At 40.1% G+C, this 23,171-nt stretch overlaps 1 protein-coding gene across 1 annotated transcript; it reads right to left on the reverse strand.

Moving 5' to 3' along the window:
- Positions 1 to 15,310: 15,310 nt before the first annotated feature.
- On the reverse strand, positions 15,311 to 23,171 carry LOC146623889 (protein phosphatase 1D-like). The gene is made up of 6 exons (XM_085363410.1): positions 22,531 to 23,171; positions 20,550 to 20,778; positions 18,150 to 18,274; positions 17,849 to 18,030; positions 17,377 to 17,604; positions 15,311 to 16,048 (listed from the first exon to the last, which is right to left on the reverse strand). Exons 1-6 carry the CDS (start codon positions 23,045 to 23,047, stop codon positions 15,611 to 15,613), a joined length of 1,719 nt encoding a protein of 572 aa, XP_085219536.1. The 5' UTR covers positions 23,048 to 23,171; the 3' UTR covers positions 15,311 to 15,610.

The following is a 23,171-nucleotide window of genomic DNA, read 5'->3' on the forward strand; positions in this document are numbered from 1 at the left end:
GTATTGCCTTGCTGTGTTAACTTGGCTGTTAAATCATTAACCCCTCATCTCGTCAAGCCTGCCACTCTTGTGCATTTTCTGGGATCCGTAAGTGTCACAAATCCCATAAGAGGAAGACAGCAGAAGGCTAGAGCTGTATTTTAACTTATCTCTATTCTGCTTCAGGTTGGTCCAACCTTATCTTCCAGTTCTTTTAGAACTCTTAGTGTGATCTGTGTAAAATATTTTCAACTGTTTCTCCATGTGTGTGTTTTTTAAATTTGATTATTTTTGTTGTTGTGTTGTTTTGTCTCTAAAGCAGGGAACTTTCATAGCTACATAAGCTTCCCTATGTGCTTATGACAGAGGTAGATGGAACCTGACAGGACAAGAGGTCGCAACGGTACTCAATATTACATGACAATGCTGTGCGGTACCCAAGTGCTTAGAATAGCTACAGTGTTGCAGCCTCTGATTGTTCTGTACATTTGGCAATATTAATGCATTTAATTGTTGTACATTTAGACGTTATTAGTGACTTACAGAGCCTGCGTTGACAGAATTTGTACAAATACAACAATATGACAAAGGAAGTGTTAGCTAAAAAAAAACTGCAGACGTGCAAAAACTCCCAACGAAGAGGTTCAAACCCTTACCGTGACCAGATATGTATTTTTGGTCAGTTTTATGATCATCATTTATATATCCACAATTGGGTAGCTCTTAAAGAAGTCCAGACACTTTTCTTTCCAAGATCATTCGACTAACTCTATGGTCTACTTTCCAGGTTAATAAATGCTGGTTTATAGTATACTAGTATACAGTATATAAGTGACAGCATGAGTGAAAGTGGGAACTGGTGGGTTGGTAAACCTACAATCATGTGTAGGACTGGATGAAATAACTCACTTAGAAACAGCATCAGTGTTTTTACTAATAATGTATTACACAAAATCCTCGCTTTTTTGTAAGTATTGTGTTAAATTACTTATTTACTCCCTGTAGAAGGTAATTTGTTACGTTATTTTTGAGGTAATTGCAACACGGCCTGAGATGCACTGTCATATAATGTCAATTAACAATACAACCAAAGGAAAGTCAAATATATTAACACAAATCTCTAATGGGAACACACAAGTGTTAAAGACAAAAAAGCTTGACAGTAAAGTTGGTGAAATTCAGTCCAAAGCGCACTTCACAGTAAAATGTTCAGATTCTACTGTGGAAACAGGTAGAAGCAGAATGGAGGCTAATGCTACAAGACTGCCTCGTAATCACTGCTTTTGTGATGCCTGTTTGTGATGCCTTCTTAGCTAGGCAGACAACATCTGCATACATAAACCTATGATAGACTCTGGGTGAGTTACAGTGTTAAGAGTGTAAAAGAGCATCGGATGACACTGATTTCAACAGGTAATATCTCTATGGCATTACCTCAAAGCAGTGCATATAAAAAAGAAACTGGTTAAACAGCATAACAAATGCAATGACTTATTAATAGATGGTGTCAGACTTGCATTCAGGGTTGTCTCAGTCCTCGTCAACCCCTGATCTACAGAATATTTACCTCTGACAGAAATAGGAATATGTAAAATAGCTAAATGAATTGAGGAAAGGGTGCACTGAATGCAAACACCAGCTCTATAGTTCTATTTATGTCATTAGTTCCATTATTTTCTGTTTTAAGTTGGAGGTCCAAGTAATATTTGGTTATTCTTAAGCCTTTCATAAATGTTTTTGGATCAGCATTCTGCTACCAAACAGGAGGAAAAGATTAGGGTCGTGAGGAATTAGGGGTCTTTTTTCTACCTTTGTGAGGGATTTTCTGTCAGACCTTATTATTGACTGGTTGGGGTGAGAGAAGGAAGACAGGATAGAAGACATGCTGTGGAAGAGAAACAGAGATTAATAACAAGTATGATTTAATGCAGAGAGGTCTATTAACACACAGTGAGTGAAAAAGGTGACTAAAAAGGAAAAACTCAATGCATCATGGGAGTCCCCCAGCAGCCTACACCTATTGCAGCATAACTAAGGGAGGATTCAGGGTCACCTGATCCAGCCCTAACTATATGCTTTAGCAAAAAGGAAAGTTTTAAGCCTAATTTTAAAAGTAGAGATAGTGTCTGTCTCCCGAATCCAAACTGGAAGCTGGTTCCACAAGAGTGGCCTGAAAACTGAAGGCTCTCCCTCCCATTCTACTTTTAAATACTCTAGGAACAACAAGTAAGCCTGCAGTGTGAGAGCGAAGAGCTCTAATGGGTTGATATGGTACTACAAAGTCATTAAGATAAGATGGGGCCTGATTATTTAACACCTTGTATGTGAGGAGCAGGATTTTGAATTCAATTCTGGATTTAAAATGGATCCAATGAAGGGAAGCCAATACAGGACAAATATTGCGCAATGGAAGAAAGCAGTCCTACGTATTTGTTTAATATGTGCATTGAAGGACATATCCTGGTCAAAAATGACTCCAAGGTTCCTCACAGTGTTACTGGAGGCCACAGTAATGCCATCCAGACTATTTTTACATGGCAAAAATACTCTGCACTCTACCAAGTTTACCATGGCAATTTATCATAACAAAAAGTGAAATGATTATGACCTCATTAAAGCCATAGACTGGAACAAAGTGTATGTGTGTATGAAATATTAGGTATAATATTAAGTAACTGGTAGATTATAGACATATTTATTAATGCATGCTTTGTCCTTTATCAATATTTTTACTGCACTAAAGTTCTAGTACCATGTAGGAGACATTATTTACACCTCTCATAGCTACTTTACTAAATGTTAAATCTGTATTGTTTATCTGGGAGCGTGTAACTCAGGCTAAGGCTGTCTGTCTGCCCTAGCCATATTAGTAGATGAGCAGATGGCATTGGTCCAAGCAGGGGCACAGGGGCATGAAAATCTCCACTATAACCTCCAGTTTAGCCAGGTCGGTTAAATGGAGCCAATATAGGAAAATTTAGTCTGAGCTTCTCTTTTGTATTTGTTCATTTCTGAATTTTTATATGAATTCTAATTCTATTTCTCCTTTACTGAATATAAGAAATATTGCTAAGGCAAACTTTTGTTTTACAAGTAGGCCACGAATACAGAACCTTTTGTGCTATCTGCTCAAAGCTGATTTAAATCCGTAAAGTTGGCCTGTTTTTAATCCAGTTAACAAAACTGGATTCACCCCATGGTGGGTGACGAGAAAATTCTGACTTACCCCTCCCAGATCTGGCCTGCATATATGTTAGAATAAAACCCTGCTAGTAGCATGGAAGTCAAAATCACAGTTGAAGAAAAAAGAAATCTATATGCTTCTTTACATATTGCCTTGTTTGCGTGCCGCTGTGTGTATTTATGTAATAAAGGTATGCATAAAGTTACCATCTGTGCAATAGGAAGGGATTATAGTGAGCCAGAAAAGTCTGGGACTGCATTCTGGCCCCATGTTTGGTTAGTGACACAATAATGTCAAGGGAGTTCATTTTGTGTGTTTGTGTGTGTGTGTGTGTGTGTGTGTGTGTGTGTGTGTGTGCGCGCGCGCCTATGGGTGACAAAACTGAACCAGTGTCATCATTTGGGGATGGGTCGATCAGATGTCAGGTGACTAAGTGGGTGAGCCGAGTCAAACGCTTGTCCTTACATTTCCTTGAATTTCAATTTAACCCTTTAAGACCTACCATAGAACCAAGTCCGCCAGAGCTTATATTATATTTTTACATGCTGTAGTGCGATTTTTGGGAGCATTTCAAGTTGCTGTACACCAATACAACCATTATAGGCCAAATTTTAATAATATGTATGCATTAAGAGCATAGTAATTACATAAATCGCAAAAAAGTGCAATAAACTACAAAAAAATTGAAAATCATTTTGGTTTTTTTAACATATATTTCTAGTTAGAGAAATTTAAAAGGCTTATCCCTCAAAACTGTAAATACAAAAACGTTGCACAAAATAGTTTCCCACCACAGGAAATTTATTTTGAGTGTCTTCATAGTTTTATTTTTGAAATTCACCAATTTTTATATACTGCAGGAAAAATGAAAATAAGTATTATAATGCAAATTTGCAAAAAAAAAAAAAAAGCATATGCATCAAAATAAACTATTTCCAGCAGGGCAATTTGACTTCTAAGCATCCCAGAAATGACACAGAAAGTCATAAAGTCAAACATAACTTTAAAAAACACCAGTATAGCCTTACAAGGCCCTGATGGTAAAAAAAACTACATTTTCGCAAAAGTGACGCCACTTCCGGTTTCGGGCAGGTCATTGCGGATATGCGATAGTTCGCGCTGATGGACGTAGGGAGTGTTATGAAGAGCTGATCGGATCGGCAAAGCCTGTTTCTGGAATATTATGTTTTTGTTGCTGCAAGCGCTTTTTATGCAATTTTTTGCAAAGCTATATGTGGAAGGAAACCGTGACCTAGGACAAGCTGATGGCATAAGACGCAAGTACAACTCCTCCGGTTTCATATGCAAAAAAATTATTGCGCTAGCTTACATGGTTGCACTGCTACCGGGATTTAAAATTAGTTACGCAAAACGGCCTGCTCCGAACGGCTTAATTTGCTAATCTCTCTCTAGGCTTACCCACTAAAGTATCTTAAGGTATTGACATCCTGTGAACTTTTACTGAATAATCTATACCAAACTTTATATTTATATATTATACTCGTGTTTCTACTACATGACTTATAGGGGAGCAACATATTTGAATTAATCTCAACTCATATTGGTTAAAAGTATTGTTTTGTATAGTTAGTATTGTAGTATTGTAATATTATAGAATATGGAATATAATAATTAGTTACAGACATCCATGATATTGCTTTATTGCTAGCAATGATCAAAGATTAACTGTTCCAGACTTAAATAATTTAATTTTGTAAAAATGGTTATGTTTCATTGCTTTACAGCATCAAACGTTAGTGGTGTTGCTTATATAAATGGGTAGAAGAGCTACTCAGGAACATTAATATCCCATCAGAGAATAACTGAGATTAGAACTGCAGTGATGCAGGCCATGGTGGGGGATGGACAGTCATCTCTCAGCTACTGTATGAGACCTCTTCTATCAGAGTGTATTTAGATTTCATCTGGGATCCTTCCTAATAGGATCCTTACATTCAGTTCCAAGAAGATGCTTGTGGCGGATGTGGTCCCTGGCGTAGCTGCAGGGGAGGGGTGGAGCGGTGAGCTCAGGGGGGTGGTACCGGGAGGCAGGTGAGCCACAGGTGGTGGCGATTGTGTCATGAGTGTTTTCCTTCTGTGTGTCTATATAGTGACGGCAGAGGCGAGCGGGAGGCGGGCTGGACCGGGACGAGCTGTAACGGCGCATTGTTATTATAAATAAAAATATGATCGTGAGCAAAAACGGTGTGTGTGTGTGTGTGTGTGTGTGTCGCATACATCACAATGCTCAATCACGTAATTCCTAACATATATACAAGTGATGATTATTGTAAAATCAGCTAAATTGATTGGGATCAGCTTTGCAATTCATATTATGTCAGGATAACTGAGGCTTTAGTCGTAAATACCCAAGACCCAAAAGAGAAAAGCTCACTGTGCGGAAGAAAAGATCATCTCCCTCACACATACAAAAACCTTTCATATTATAACTGGTTTTGAGCATCCACCTATCACTCATGGTGAGCCTTGAGCCTTTAAAATCAATCCACCAGTTCACTTTCTACCATTTATCTAGGTTTGGGTCATGGGGGCAGCAGTCTAAGCAGAGAAGGCTCGACTTCCATCACCCTGACCACGCCTTCCAGTTGTTGCCAGGTCAGCCAAGAAGTATAATCTCTCCAGCAAATCCTGGGTCTGACCGGGGGCCTCCTTCTTGTAGGACATGCCCAAAACACCTCACCCAGAATGCATCCAGGAGGCATCCTTATCAGATGTCCAAACCACTTCAGCTGGCTTCTTTTAAAGTGGAGGAGAAACAGGTTTACTCTGAGTCCCTTTTGAATGACCAAGCTCCTCATCCCATCTCAAAGGGAGAGCCCATCCACCATCGAAGAATGCTTGTATCCTTAGCGAAAATGTATTTTTTCAAAACCCAAAAGGTGATTTTTATCTTTAGTTTCTTTATCTTTTGATTAGATCTTAGATTGAGACACTTGAAACACTTAATTTGGTCAGTTTGTATTAAATTACCATTTGTTTAATATTAGTTTAGTTCCTTTTTATTCTGTTTTGTAAAAAATAAAATCGCAATCTCAGACTGGTTGGTCGTGAGGGAAATCTGTACAAGGACACAAAACAGTCATCTGGTTACTGGTCAGCCACTCTAGTCTCACCCAAGATGCTCATCCATAATTTTTATCTGGCCATCCAAACACAACAGGCTAGAGGTGGCACTTCTTCACACTCTTAACTGATAACTATGGCCAAAGTCCATGATGCCCATCCAAAGTTCACCAGTCTTGGACACACATGTGATGCATATCACACATACATAACAAGAAGGAAAATCCCTTACATCTAGTCCAGTCTAGACATAGGATCATCTCCACATCATTGCTCCGGGATATAAGAAGGTTATGTGGTCAGTAAGATCAAAATGTACCACATGTTTGTCATCTATATAAGATGCCTTATGCAATTAAGTATATGCACGAATGAATGGCTTATTGTCATCTTTGAGGAAGTTTTTTTTTTTTTTAATAAAATGACTTCTAAATACTTTACCAGATTATTTGTGTCTTGTCAGGGTCTTGTCAGGCTTAATTTCTGTCCCATTAAGTCCCATCATAACTGTTTAAGTAACAGGGCGCACCTGTGCTCTACTGCTGACCCTACAGTACATCCTTAATAAGCTTATCTTACGTTTTATTGAGGGGGAGGGGGAAAAATTCTTCTATTCAGTCAGTCTTTGAAATGCAGAGTATTTTATCAATTGCCATTTGTGCACAAATACACAATTCTATTCTCCCATGGGTAAGTCCACTAAACAAGCCTAGGCCCCAAAAGATAGGCCAGATTTCTGGTTCCCTATAAGACCACTTCAATTCTAATATGCATAAAGGTATGAGAGATGTTTTTTTGTCTAAAACATGTTGCCTAGCCCAGCTTTAACAGTGTTTAGGTCAGGTTAGAACTGTCTGTTTGTGTGTGTGTGTGTGTGTGTGTGTGTGTGTGTGTGTGTGTGTAAGACCCTGTTTGGCTCTTGAAGTCTGCTTTTCTTTACAGGAGGTTGTGCTGAGTATGTGAAACTGTTGGTGCTAAAAGCACTAGCAGTGACAGAGGAGGTGTTTGACAGCTCTCGCGCTCCCGACATGTCCTCCCGCCTTTGCTTTCACCCTAAGCCAAAGTGAAAAGACAACATATTCTAGCGACACACATTCAGTCAGTGGAGTGCTGCCTTTGTTGCCAGCAAGAAATCAGGAACGAGATGAGTCAACGATTTCTTTTCAATTCTCTCTATGGTTGGGCATCTGTGTGTTTATGCATGTACTAAGATGTGTCAGAAACAATGAGCGAAAACAGTGAAGGACAAACAGCAAGGGAGATGCTCCTGTTGTATAAACTTTGGAAAAAGTTTTTATTGGACGAGAACTTTAGGAATTAAAATATGTCCATTTGTCCTTCCAGAGTCACAGCATTTTAACTTTGCGTTAAAGTTCTTTAAAAACAAATCAGTCCAAACTAGAAGCTTGGTGTCAGGACAAAGAGCCACTTGCAGACACATACAAACATCAGTGCGTTACGGAGTACAAACTTGCACAGAGGGTTATAATGAGCCGCCTGGAAAATAATTTCCCAGTGGTTTTTAGGCACCAACAACTGGATCTGTTCCTCTTCTGTGAGAGTGTCACGACTCACTCAATAAAGCCTCCCTTTGACCAATACAAAATGCGGGTAGGTCAGGGCTGTATCATGGTGCACCATGTCATCATCAATTTTTTTCACTTGGTCAAAGGCTGAGGGTGGGGTGTCATCACGAGACTGCTCTAGTGGAAAATCTTCCATGGAGTGAATTACTGGAGCCAGTGGGGCATCACGAGAAGGCCTGTCTCTTCCTCCCCACAGTCAGCGTCGCACAACCCTTTGTCAGAGCTGAGACTACACGCTCAAACTACAAACTCAGACTGCACGCCACTAAAGGTCATGAACGCATCCCCACACAAGGTCCTGACAGGTCATTAAACTCTGGCTAATCTGTTTCCAAAATTAAGAGATCAGTTAGACGCGTACCAACTTCTGCCTTTACTCTATGTGTTTTGACCTTATATTTAATTTGCAGTAGCACTATGGGATATTTGTGGACGTCCCCATGCATACACCTATCTTGCAGCCACTCTGCCTCCAGCAATGCCCCCAGCCAAATCAGAGTTTGGTGAAACAGGGTTTATGTGCAGCCTGAGTCCATATTGCCTGGCCTATCTTCTCCAGCAGAAGATTAACTGGCTAATGCTTGGATAATCTGAATTGACCCCTGGGCTTTATTTTGAGGTATAAAGACAGATTAGCCATAAAGATAAGCAGTTTGTTGAGAGCACATGTCTTAACTTTGGGAATATTAAATTAATGGTCAAATCCTACACAGCATGGGTATCATATTAAAAGCAAACTAAAAGCGAACACTAAAATAAAACCTGTCACATTTTCTATTACATTAGCATATGTGGTCACAGATTTATAAGCTTATGGTCTGCACACTGTTTAATCAGGTCAGCTGGAGTGCCCATGCTGGGTGTCAACACTTCTCACCTCTGTTTCGACAGTGATGACCCTCTATGGCGTTATAATCCAAGCTTCAGAGGTTTGATCAGAGTAAGAACCTTTAAGAGATCAGAGGTCAGATTGATGTCTCAAACAAGAATGACTTGTGAGGACACATTAGTGGAGGATTAAACGCCATTCTGCTCTGTGGTAACATGTGGTTACCAAAAAAACACCACAAAAAGGAGTTTACTTCCCGTGGATGGCAAAAGCTCATCAGCAGGTCGTGTTTTGGTGGGCTATCTCTGTGAGAGCACTTTGGTTTGATAGTTAGTGTGTCCTTTACTTAAATAGGGTGGCTGTAGCTCAGGTTGCAGAGCAGGTCAGCCACTAATCAGAAGATCGGTGTTTCGATCCCTGGTTGCCTCCTGGCTGCATGCCAAATTTCCTTGAGCAAGATACTAACCCCATGTTTGCCTACTGGTGGTGGTCAGAGGGGCCGGTGGCGCCAGTGTCCGGCAGCCTCGCCTGTCAGTGCGCCCCAGGGCAGCTGTGGCTACAACGTAGCTTGCCATTGCCAGTGTGTGAATGACTGAATGTAGTGTAAAGTGCTTTGGGGTCCTTAGGGACTGAGTAAAGCGCTATACAAATGCAGGCCATTTATGAACAATTCTTATATACAGATTTTAAACGATTGTGCTGTTTTTTGCAACAATTCTCCAGTAAACAAAAACCACAGACATTCTGAAAATATTTTCCCAGACAGCGATACGTTACTAAACCTGACCTTATACCTGGGCAGGTCAATCTGCCTTCAAACTGTTCGTAATGTGTGTGAGGTGAAAAAGAGTTTACAGGGAAACAATTAAAGGACTTAGAGACAGTTAAGAATCTTAACCTCACCATACCTCTAAATCCTGCTCCAATCTTGGGTCACATCACTTACTCCCAAGCTGGCTGTAATTTCAAATTGTCTGTTGCGGCAAGTTCAACAAACAGTCTAGACACTGTGACAGATCACAGCAGGAAAATGGAATATAATAAGTGTTATTATTTACATGTGTTTCCCAAGTCAGAATGCCTGTCTTGAGAAATGAAGTAATTAATGCATAAATAGTTTTTTTCTAAATGTATTTCTTTTTTTAAACTAACATTTTATATTTAAAACATAAAGCATATCATAGTAATGATATGTCAAAGTATTTCTATCCATCGGAATTTGGTGTAGTATGCTGTCTCGCTGACTTTAGCCAAAGCCTGTCTGCTCATAATGTGATGGAGCATTATTCATTGTACACTTGGGCACATTGACACCTGGCTCAGAGTTAAATGGATTTTGTGATCAACAGGCAAACCTTTCTCAAGCAGTTCACCTATTCCTGGAAAACAGAATATGGCTGGAGGGTTTGAGGATACAGTGAGTAAGCCACGTGAGTTCGTATAGTGCTGTAAAAAAGTATTTACCCCACACCCCAAATTTCTTGGTTCTTTGCATATTTGCCACACTTACTTGCATCATATCACCAACAAATTTTAATATTAGAGAAAGTAACTTGAATAAATAGAAAATACAGTTTTAGAATGATGATTTCTTTTATTAAACCTACCTGGCCCTATGTGAAAAAGTAATTTCACCTAAAGTTAATAAGTGGTTGTGCCACCCTTGGCAGCCAGAACTGCAATCAAGCCTTTGCAACACCTGGAAGTGAGTCATTCACCTCAGTGTCGAGGAATTTAGGCCCACTCTTATTTGCTAAATTGATTTAATTTAGCCATTTTTTTGGGTGTTTTTTGTTTGTTTTATATCGTAAACCATGAGCTTTTAATGCAAATTTCCTGAGAGGAAGCATCATTGACCATTTTGTCCGGGATGATTCGGTTTTCGATTTATAAAGTAAAGTAAGAAGTGTTGAAGTCTGTAATATGAAGCAGGTTCATCATACTGAGCAGCTTATAGGGCTTTATTGTGCTGTTTTAGGAATGTGGTGCTTCTTAAGAACAATAAAAACTGATTGCTGCCCAAAAAGCAATAGAGAAAGAAAATTTACACTTACCAGAAAGTCACTTTGACAGTACCATTTTGGACCATATTTGGACCATTTCTACATGGCAAAGATTCAACAAGGTGCTGGAAACATTTCTCAGAGATTTCAGTCCACACGGTTTGTGCATGGTCTCCACATCCATGTTGCAAACTTACCATTCGACAGCATCCCAAAGATGCTCCAGTGGATCGAGATCTGGTGAATGTGGAGGCCATGTGAGTGCAAGATAGAGGGACACACTGTGGTCATAAAGGGATGAACACTGCCACAACAATGCGCAGACTGTAGTTTTTAAACCATGCTTACTTTAAACTTTAGAAGGTTGTCTTGACCATGTCAGTGTGTCTAAATGTACTGAACTGATGCCATGTGATTGGTTGATTAGATATTTGTGTTAATGAGTAGTTTGATTGCTTACAAGTGTAAGCAATCATAGTCCATACATTTAAAGTCCCTACCCTCATTTCCACACTTCTGCCTTCCCTTCTCTCTTGCTGTCTCTGAACACGGATTCCCTCTTTTCCTCTTCCTTTGTCTTTAGTAGGAAAGTTTCTACTGGCAACCTATTAGCCAACAGCACCAAATGAAGTCTCAATTAATGCAGACTCCTGCTGACCCAGTTTGAAAATCAAATTCAGCAGCATTCTTGATTTGGTAAAGCCTTTACATTGGATGCTCTTCCTCAAGCAACCCTCCCCATTTATCAGAGTTTGGGACCATCACTAGGAGTACACTGGCTTGTGGTCCCTCTTTTCCCTGGGTGGGTTTGCAGTATGAGCGAATGACCGAAAAGAAGGTGTGGTGACTGTAAGAAAATGGAAAAAATAATAAAGTGAAAGATTCCTGCCTGATTTAAGTGCATATTGTGCAAATGGAAAGGTGCAACAACACAGTCCATCGAGTTAAGCTGCATTACTTTGGAGCCTGATACTATTCAGTAGCTATCATCAAGAACAGTTAAGAAGCATAAGTGGAGACTTTATGATTTATAGGACAGTGCCTTTAATCAAAGCTACTAAGCAGGCTTAAAAAGGCAGCAATAATTTAGGACATCTGATGAATAAATCAAATAATGATGACTTATAATTATTATGGAAAACTGGAAAACTATCCAAGTCTAATTTTTACACTAGTAAAAAGATCAAATTTTATCTTTCAAACAGTATTTGAACACAATCCAGCACACATTGTTTGGAGAGAGACCAGGGGGAGAAAATGAGGGCACGTCATTTTACATCATGTGGAGAAGTCACTCTCGTCATAACACTTACTCTAGAGCCTCCCAAGAGTGGCGCAGGGCAAGCCATTAAAGGTCTGCTGAGATGCTGCCCGAAGGAGACGGGACACTTGGAGAGAAACAAGTCAATTAGTGAGAGTGTGAAGGTGGCAGGTGAGCAAAAGTCTAAGTTAATCAATGGAATTTCATGTGACACATGACAATGAAGTGCAAGATTACTCAGCACATGTAAATGTTTGCTGTAGATTGTACTATGTACACACATGAAAGAGTTTGGGAGATAAACTAAAGAAAATCACATTATAAATAATGTCTGCTAGCCACTGGGGGACTGATTGCTGCCAGAAAAGCTTGAGCTTCAAGTTGTTTATAGGAGCTTCTCCACTAAATCACTCAGGTTTTCACTTAAATTTGCAACCGCATCTGCCTATGAGACTGAAAGTTTGAACTCTTTCCTCCTACTCCGAGTAATCTTTGGAGTTCTTTTCTGAACTGAGTTTTTCTGTCTTATTCCAGGCCTGTTGTGAAGTGCATCGGAAGTTGGTGAGGATGGTACCCTTCATGGCAGGAACCCTTCAAAAATCCTGTTCTAATAGTGACCAAACCAACAGTATGGGGGAAGGAATGAATAAAAGGGGACATTTGCAGACTAGAGATGCAGTTTGAATGTATTCATGGCATTTTTTGCTCCTCACTTTTTCCAGATTTCCTTGGAATATGGAACAGATGTACCTGATCTTCTCTGTTCCTTTTCTTCTAGCAGGACATGTCTGACTTTTAGTATTGTCTTTGCTCCCCTTTTTTATAAATTAGATAGCAATTAACTGGCAACTATAACTGTCAGAGTGAAAAGTACAAAACTAAAAGTACATTAGTCTCCAAAACACAGTGGAGTTTAAGGAAGAAGCATAACCTGGAAATATGCAAGTGCATCAATAGTGTAGAACATTTGTGTAAATGCACTTAACGACATTCCTGTAGCTGTCACATCCAGTTTGCTCTCCACTGCCCTCCTCGACTGGCTCTGATCATGCTTATTTGTAAGAAATTCAGACAGGCGGAGCAGAGAGAAATGCGGTGGACACAGTGATGCTTCGCTGGCTGATGTACAGCGACAGACTGCAGTAAAAGGGAAACGTTGCGTGTTAGGTGGGTCAGCAGATGCCGAGCTGACAGTCGATGAAATATTTAAGTCAACACAACGCTATCATGGATCTGATGTCTGTAACGTGTAAGTGAAATGCAAAGTAGAGAGTGTGTCAGAGTCCATGTTACTACAAAAGACTTTGTTTCTTTCTAAATATAAATGATGGCATGTAGTATGAGAAATTACATTTAACTATAAATAAAATCCCCCTATTTAACAACATATATTAAAATAGCGTAAATTAGCACAATCCTGTATTGAAATTTGTTTTTTCCATGTATTTTTCCTTTTAAAAAGGTATAAAAATGCTGGACAGCCAAAGCATTTGCAAAGTCAAACCAACCTTTTTTCCACCATGTTGGGAGTTTGGGTTTTTTTTGTCCTAAAACTGTAGCTCTTATCAGTCCATGTTTTTGACCACTTTTCTTATTGAACATCTAAAAAGAGAGGTTCAACAAGAAATTATTTGTCCAAAAACTGTATCATAAAGAGCCACGTTGCAAGTCATATATATTAGTGATTTAGATCTGTGGGATTTATATAAGAGATACCCAATTTGTCTGGTAAAGATGGCATTCAAGCCCTTTACATTGCTACCATCTACTGGATAATAGCAGCAAATGCATGGTCTATTACCTCTCTTCTCCCCCTCTACAGTATATCTCAGCACCACGCTAACTCAAGACTATATACTGTGCACAAATGTCTACTGATTAAGCAGCTTTACCAAACAGCTAATCTAGTTATCAAAGTTGGGAAATTATTGAATGATGACGCTGTGTGAAAAATGAGAACTTTATTACAACACGCAAACACTTTATACCCAGTCAACTTTCAAAGTCTGTAACTTACACAGTTAAATCTTGAAAACCGGCAGCATTTGGATACAAAGTCAGACCAAAGCATTTTAATTTGTCATAACACACCACATGCCCATTAACACCCATCTGGACACGTCACAAAACATTGAATAGATCTGAGCATGCCAGACTCCTGAAACACCCCGATTACTTTGCATAATAATGTACTGTACAAACTTCTATTGCATATTGACGCACCGTACAAAAACGAACAAACCGCTCAAAGTAACAGGAACAAAATATTAACCACGCAGAGCAGATTTAGTGTGATGCAGTGCAAATGGTAGAATTAGACTAACGACTAATTAGACTAACTGAAGGTGTGTGGCGTTCGAGGCTGGGCCACAGAGATTGTCACCAGTTCGGTTCCCAAATATGTAAAATAATGTGAAGAGCACGTCGGACTCGTCTGTGCTAAGGCATCAATGACATTTTAAAATGGAAAAAGAAGGCAACGAATGAGCCGGGACTTTTGCTGAGCTGCCGTATAAACACAACACCATGAATCGGGCACTTAATGTAGTCAACTCATGGAACATAAAGTGTTGCCTTCGCAGAGTCAAACAAGCTGCGAATGCAAAACCATGCATATACAAAGAATACAGTATAGAACAACAAAGAGGAAGACATGTTGAAGTTGTTAGTGCCTAGTGAACAGGTAGTGTGCTTGGCGTTTCCAATACGTAGACACCCGTTCGAGTCAATAACCTCTTTAGCTGCCTTTATTAAAGTTGTAAAGAGGTCCAAAAGTGTCATTCAATTGGCCAAATGATAAATAAAAATAAATTAAGGCGAGTGGAACAGAACAATAGGAAAACCCAAAAAGGAAAAAAAGAACTCGAAAACAGTAAATGACCATTTCACTCAAATTGTGTACAAACTATTATGAGAACATGTAATCTGTGTGAAGTTAGCCTTTAACACAACACAAGCTATGCATGAAATTCATCAATCATATGAGTAAAAGCTGTGATCATAACAGCACATAATTAATACAGATTAAAACCCAGAACCTGCATAATTTCCTCACACCTGTTGCTTGAACCCTAAAGAATAATAAGTACTAGAGGCATCTCTCCAAGTGAATACACAGAACCTGAGCCTCCCCATTTGATGTGAACTGGCTCTGAACCCTTTCCAGATGCTGAGTCAGTAGCACATTTAAACTCAGCAGGGATCCAAACAACTGATGTGAAATATTAAATCTAGTCAAACAAAGGCTAGCATGTAATACCATCCACCAAGTTAAAAACAACAACAACAAAAAAAAAAAACAATCTACAATAGTTCATGAACAGTTGATTAAAAATCTCGAGGATCACATGCTTAACAGTTCTGCTGAACTGATGTTGTGCCAGATTTTCTGATCTCCCATTAGCTGGCTTATGAATATATTGTACAAACTTAAAAGTATGACACTCGGTAGCGTAAACAGGGCAAATCAAAACTCAAACACAAAGTGGGGGCAAAAAAAATATAAAGGAATAACATATTCACAATTTCTGACATATTTACAAAAGGAAAAAAAGGACTTTGTAGTAAAATTATACATTTAGGAATAGGCCTGTGGCACACCTGGTTCAAAGTCAACACGATGCACATCATTAGTTCATTAGTTCAGCGTCGCGGCCAGAAACCACCTTGTGTATGAGACCAGATTCAGCACACGCACAAGGCAGCGTTGTGGTGCTGTGAAAGGATGCTGCGTTCCTCAGAGGAGCTTCTTTCTCTGCTTTGAGTTTGAAGGGACTGTTCGTTTTCCGTCTCGCCGTGAGGCGTCTTTGGGGACAAACCTTTGTTGGGGGGCCGGCCGAGCCGACGATGAGGACCTTTGAGTTCTGGGGAGACGTGCGAACAGCGGCGAGACCTTTTTATTGGCGGAGGGGAAGTAGCACAGTCCATCTGCGTGGTCGAGTCTTGCTTTTCAAAAACATTGGCTGAATCGTCTGAAGGGGGCAGCGCGTCCCCGACGGAGTCGATGTCGGGTAAGAGCTGTGTGGTCGCACAGAAAGCGGCTTCGTAAAACCCAAATGCCTGCTCCAGAGTTGTGGAACTTTCTTTGAAAGGCGAGGGAACATTCAGTGGTTCACCACTCCACTGAAATAAAGCGAAAATTAAAAAGTTAGCATTATTATTGAGTGATTAAATAGAATTCCAAAAACTAAGTACTTTTATTTTGAAATCCAAACACAGTTGTCAAGAATAAACAAAACAAACAAAAAATTTGCCATTTAATAACTTACGGCTAAAAATGAGATGGACTCATGGAAGCTATATTATATGAATGGAGACATGGAGACAAACTCAGAGATATAAAAATGAATCTACACTGAGTTTTATGTGTATTGCATGCACATGTGATAAATGTGCAAATGATGCAAACAGTAAATATCGATATATGACTGGCATCTGAAAGAATGATAAAGGTGAGTAAATGCAGTCCTAAAAATCCCCGTCTTCCATCTGTCCGCCTAAATAAACTGGTCATCTTTAACAATCATCATCTTCTCTGGAAGTGTAAATATACTCTCCCAATGCCATCTCACAGCGTTAGATGAGCTGCAGTTCAGAGTATGTGTAAAAGCGCTCATATCATAAACTCAATCATCATCAGGGTTACCGTCTTCTTGACTTTAAGGATGCTAAAGGCACTGGCGTCAATAAACACTGAAAAATTTGACATTTTAAATAAGATCTTTGACAGAAACTTGTAACACAATTCCTAGACTGATGCCAGCTGTTGTGCCAGTGCAACATGGGAATAATCTGAGAACAGCAGCCGTTTCACCGTCTCCCACCACTGGTGCTCATTTGTCAGTAATGTTCTGGTAAATACCAATGAACAGATTTAAATAAACAAAAGCGCTACATTGGAGGTAATAATACCAGTATTTCAGAACAAATTAGCTTAACTGGTTGTACAGAGATGTAATCATCCTTTGGTCCAAACAGCTGCGTTTTCCTATCAGATTCAGTAAGACCAGCCTGGATCTTGAGAAGGGCAAATCATGGGCTAATCATTTTTGACACATTTTCATTGCTGAGTCAGTCACCTCACTACCACTCCAGGCAAGTCCATCCCTCATGTTCTTCTCCAAATACCTCATCTTCTTCATAAAACATGCCATCCTCATGCTCCGCCTGTTGGGCCCCGAAAACAAAAAGTGATTTGGTAAACCATCGATCTTCTGATGGAAACTGATTGTGTGACCTTTGGCTAATTTCTCTAGGTGTTTACCAATAATCATATTCCAACTGGTGAAAGTATTAAAATGATAATTAAAAAAATGGACTGAAATATATATATATATAGAGGACAATACAGTGAATAGCCAAAGACAAACACACACTGTGAACACACTGGGTATATGCTTTAATGGAAACAGAGCAAAAGGAAAAGGCTAAAGAAAAGCTAGGGCACTGACCTTTGGGACCTCACATGTGTTATAAGTCGTCCCTGGGCCAGGAACGTGGTCAATTCCTGTAGCCATGTCGACAACAATCTCATCTCGATGCATAGGGATAGGTGGGCCACCGCGTTCCTGTAGGGCTAGGACGATCACTGTCGTATTATCTGCACGGAGCATGCGTTCCTTCCAAAACAACAGAGCTGTGCATCCCAGCCGGCGGGCACAAGACATTCCCTTTGGCCCCTTAATAAATTAAGAGATAAAGAGAATCAATGTTTTCAGGTTTCCAGTGATACCACTTTAATTGAAATTGTGTTTACTTGAGGTGAAAGTGTGAAAATCAATTCAAAACTGCCCCACTCTAATAAGTATAGCAGGCATCTACCTTAAGAAACGTTGTAACCGTTTTAAATTCCAAACCACTATACTGCATGTAAACATAACATTAAACATAACGTAAAAATATTAAAATGGTACTATTACGTACCACCATTTTGTCGTGACTATAACACATATTAACAGCATTCTTGGGTGGCATCATGTTCCACAGTCCATCACTGCCGAGAATAATGTAGCGATGTCGTTTGGGGTCAAGGGTCATCACGGTGGTATCAGGCTCAGGAGAAACCACAAACTCTCCACTGTAGAAATCATAGCTCCAGAGGTCACCTGTCAACACACAAGAAATTATAATTAGTGGGAATAGATTAAAAAAAAAAAAAAAGGCCATTACTCACATCGTGCACTTACATTTAAACATCTCATAAATAAAGAGTTAAATTTCTCACCAAGGGATCGGGCTACGGCCAGGAAAGGGATCTGGTCAATGACTGTACTCCTCCTCACAGGGCCATTGTGGGTCAGCCTGGGCCTCTTCCACACAACACGGTTCACCCCAGATTTTTTCATTACACTACAAAAATAAAACAAAGAAACGCTTCAATACAAGATTTTGCTCAAAATCATTGTTATTAATGACACCCGCACGCATCAAGTGAACTGCAGTCATCATTCTACTGCTTGCAGTTAATTGCAGCTTGTGTTCACACAGTGATGATAGATATAATCCTGCACAATGCCAGTTAGGCTGATTTGGGCATGATCAAAAAAAACAAAACACATCTAGTTAGTTCCAAGTTGCTGGCCAAACACCCTCTGACTATTACTGTAGATAGCTATAGATACACCCATCGTCCACTATGTTGGGAACACCTGTTCAGCTGAGTGTTAATGCAAATATCTAATCAGTCAGTCACATAGTACAAATGCAATATGTTTAAGGCATGTAGACATGCTCAACACGAACTGTTGAATTTCAAACCAAGCTTCAGAATGGGGAAGAAAGGTGATTTAAGTAACTCTGAACGTGGCAGGGGTTCTGAGTATTTCGGGAACTGCTGATCTACTAGGATCACACACACAACTATCTCTAGGGTTTATACAGAGGTTCCTCCCCAAAAAAGAAGAAAAAAAATCCAGCAAGCTGCAGTTCACTGGGTCAAAATGCCTTGTTGGTGTCAAAAAAAAGGGCCAAACTGTGTCAAACTAATAGGAAGACAACACTAACTCAGATAACCACTGGTTATAACGAAGGTAGAAAAAGATGATGCAGAAGAGCAGTTCTAAATCGACCACACACTGAACTCTGAAGTAGATGGGCTACAGCAGCACAAGACCACACCCAGTGACAGTCCTGTGAGCTAAGAAGCCTCAGGAAACTGAGGCTACAGTTCACTGGGCTCAGCAAAACTGAACAAGAAAAGATTGGAAGAGCCTTGATTTCTCCTGCAACCCATGGATGTTAGGGTCAGAATCTGATGTAAACAACACTAAACCATGGTTTTATCCTGCCTTGTATCAGTGATTCAGGCTGCTGGTGGTGCAATAGTGTGTGGGGGAAGTTTTTGTGGTACACTTTGCGCCCTTTAGTGCCAAGTGAGCATCATTTAAACACCACAGGCAACCTGAATACCGTTGATGAACATGTCCATCCCTTTAGAACAATGTATCTAGATGCTTATGGCTGAACTTGTGATGCTCATCTTGTAAACAAGGACCGAAATGTCTGAGGAATGTTTGGTTGCTGAATCTATACCATGAAGACTTTTTAGTTCTGATGGTGAAAGTGGCTCCAGTCCACTACCAACTAGGTGTACCTAATAGAATGTCTGATTAGTGTAGTCAGTATTATGAGAACTGCCAGCTAAAGTTAGAAAAATTGATTTGAGAAATCCCAAGCTGATGTATCAGTTCAGTCTCAAGAGTTTGGACGAAATAGCCATACCCATTTGGTCTGAAGGGTTACAATAATGTATGTATGTATGTATGTATGTATGTATGTATGTATGTATGTATGTATGTATCTTTATTTATTTCAGACATAATAAAACAAACAAACAAAAAAAACCCAATATATACTCGTCTACATGTATTTTCATTTACGGATACGAATATATGTGTAGATATACACACACACACGTATTTGTACAGACAAACAAGAAAGAAATATAATAACACTATAATAACACAATAACACTGTTTATCGTCTGGTTAATGCAAAGTAATATTATCTACCGGTAATATGCAACCAATGCAAATTGCTCAATAGCTGAAGCAGCAGCTAGCTAGCCTTAGCAGGGTTTCTAAAGTTCCCAATTGAAAAATGCTAAATGGATTCTATTTTATGCTGGGACCAAGCACACTTGGCTATGTTTATTTCATGATTAACGGACTCCTTTTCTGCATTATCATTAGCCAGTTTAGGAACAAGCACAATCAAGACAGCTTTTGAACTTCCACTGAGAAGCCAACCAGCCAACATGTGGCTTAAAGGTATAAGACGCCACCCACTGAGACATTAAAATATTTTCAGACATTGGTAACAAAAGGTGTTTAATACATGGACAAGTTATCCAAAAGACATTTAAGCTTGACAGAAGATCAGCAATGCTGGAACTGAACAAATGCCTGGATTTGAATGGTAAATGGGCTGGTTCTTATATAGTGCTTTTCTACTGTAGCAGACGGGGATAGAACCACTAACCGTCTGATTAGTAGGTGACCTGCTCTACCTCCTGAGCGAGAGCCACCTTACATTTATTATTTGGCTATCTGACAGAGCCTCTAACTCTGTAGTCTTGACAAGTTCCTCACAGAAGAAGTTCTCTGAGGTTCTGTTCATGACTCACCTGCCACCAAGTCGTTCAATCCTTTCCTTCTCTTTAGGAAGTTCAGGTTTATGGTCTTGTGTTACTTCAAGTGCCTGGAGCGTGATGTCAGAGTCATTTTCTTTCACTCCAACCACTACAGCTGAATCCCCTACATGGGCAACATACATGTGAACCCCACGGATGACAATGACACTAGCTGTGGTGCCCGATGTACTGGGCAGCCCGGTAATAGTCTTTGGCCACTCAGCTGTAAGGGGAAAAGAAAAGTCAAATGTAAGTCAGCTTTCTGAGACCACTTAGCAAAAAATCTAGACAAGCGTACCAATATAACAAGAAATGTTACATTAAAAGGTAAGCAGAAGTTACATTAACATTATGAATATGATACTTAGAAACTTACTCCAGACCTATGAAGCATAGAATTATAACGAATGCAAGGATTAACAGTGGATTTCTGTTTGTGTGTTAAATCTATGCCTTAGATAAGTTGTAAATAAAAACCTTAAGCTGATGTAGGTTATGCGGTTGGCTCTACAGAGATTCACAAGTCTGAATGAAGCTTCAGTGAGTTAAAAAGCTGATCCAATAAAGGTGTTAGCACAATCAGAACTAAAGGGAAGTGGTTTTAAATGGTTTTAATTGAGTTCATTGAGTCCCATTATCAATGTTGGTATATGTTTTGTTTGTTTCCCCTAAAGTTGCACTGGAAAATAATGACGTTAAACTCTTCCCAATGGAGCTGCTCCCTGCGTAAGTCGCACGCAAGAGTATTTTTTTTCTTTTTGTTAATATTGTATGATAATAAAAACAGATGCATTGACTGTAAAACAACAAACAAACAGAAAAATACAGGCCTGCTTTTTCCCTGCATCGAAAAACAAAAAAAGAAACTGAATTAGAAATCTAGGCAGAATCACAGTTGGAAAGCTCATATCTAAAACAGCCTACTACATAAAAAGAAAAATTACAAGGTCAGCTTGCATAAGAATGAGAGGCATATGTTCACTTTTGAACCCCGAAATAAAATTTTATAAAAACCTCTACGCTGCCTTATAACCTTTAGGGAAACCACAGGAAACTGTGGATTTTGCATCTTCGTGACCTCTTCTTACAGCACCTACAGGAGGAAATGAAGATCGTGTGTTTGTGTGTGTGTGAGAGAGTGTGTGACTGTGTTTTAAGGGCGGGGGGGCACACAGCTGAAAACTGTTTTTTCACTTTGAAAAAAAATCCAGTCCCATAAAGCTCATCTTACCATATATACTTTAAAACCCGCAGTCCCATGCTATTTGGGAAAGACTGAACATTGACTCGTGGTTAATTGCATTTCATTCCATTTATCAAAAATAATGAAACTATGAATATTATCTCTGAAAAATTATCTCTAAAACAGTATTTTCCCTGCGTTTTAACCATTAATTTCTTTGGCGACCGGGCTCAGGGGGTTGGGAAGCGCATCTGTAACCGGAAGGTCGCCGGTTCGATCCCCGGGCTCTCTGTCTTGGTCGTTGTGTCCTTGGGCAAGACACTTTACCCTCCCGCCTACTGGTGTTGGCCAGAGGGGCGATATGGCAGCCTCGCTTCTGTCAGTCGGCCCCAGGGCAGCTGTGGCTACAACTGTAGCTTGCCTCCACCAGTGTGTGAATGTGAGAGTGAATGAATAGTGGCATTGTAAAGCGCTTTGGGTGCCTTGAAAAGCGCTATATAAATCCAATCCATTAATGTCTTTGCATCCTATCATATCAACATCATATTGTGACAGCCTCGAAGGCTGAGTCGAGGTCAGATGACAGCTCGCTGTTAATTGTAACGGGATTGGCCGTCGGGGGAGCCACCAGCAACCAGCTGAGTGGGATGCTGCCTCACGCGACAGCATTTTGCCATCTAAGATGCCGATACTCGTAATTGTTAGATTTTATGCCCGTCGTGCTGCAATAAAGATCACCAGCGAAAAAATATGAGGGAATAAAGTGCAAGTTAGATAACTTGGATGACTCACGTAGCTCTTTCCACATTGCGTGGTGGCAAGCGATGAAGCCTTTCCGTAGAGCGGCACACACTTCACTGTGATCCTTCGACCAAAACCCCCGTTGCCTTTTCAGCAGACCCCACAGATTCTCCCTGGCGAAATGCGCTGCTTCTCGGCCCCCGTGGCCATCGAAGACGGCGAAAAACGCCACGGACCTTCGAGTATCAACTAGATTTTCCGCGTCTTTTTGGTCTGATGTTGGTGCACTAATGTTGTCGCTATTCCCGTCTGATAAACTCTCTGTCCACGCTGCAGTAGCTGGACTCGACTCGGCGGAAACCTCGTGTCCGTGGGTCTCACTCTGAGTCTGTTTGATAGCTTCACTTTCCGCTTTCCCCGGTCCCCCGTGTCTCTGAGAATTTGGATAATCTTCGGCTGGCGTCGGCGTCGGCTCGTACTCGAGTCTTATCTCGACAACATCCTCCATGTATTTTCTCCCTCCTTGCTCGGAAAATGCACTCATACGGAATATCATTGCGTCGTCCATGACTGTGAACTCCGTGTGGCACGTACCTAAGCAATAAAAGGCTGCATGTAGTTGCTAACTGCAGCTCCAAGCTAAAATTTTAAACCGATTTTGCCGCGATTGTGTAGCCGAAGGCTTCCTGCCT

The sequence above is a fragment of the Diplotaxodon limnothrissa genome, linkage group LG10, assembly GCF_057381915.1.
Source record: "Diplotaxodon limnothrissa isolate DT_005_m linkage group LG10, D_limnothrissa_male_GT1.1, whole genome shotgun sequence".
Classification (NCBI taxonomy): Eukaryota; Metazoa; Chordata; class Actinopteri; order Cichliformes; family Cichlidae; genus Diplotaxodon; species Diplotaxodon limnothrissa.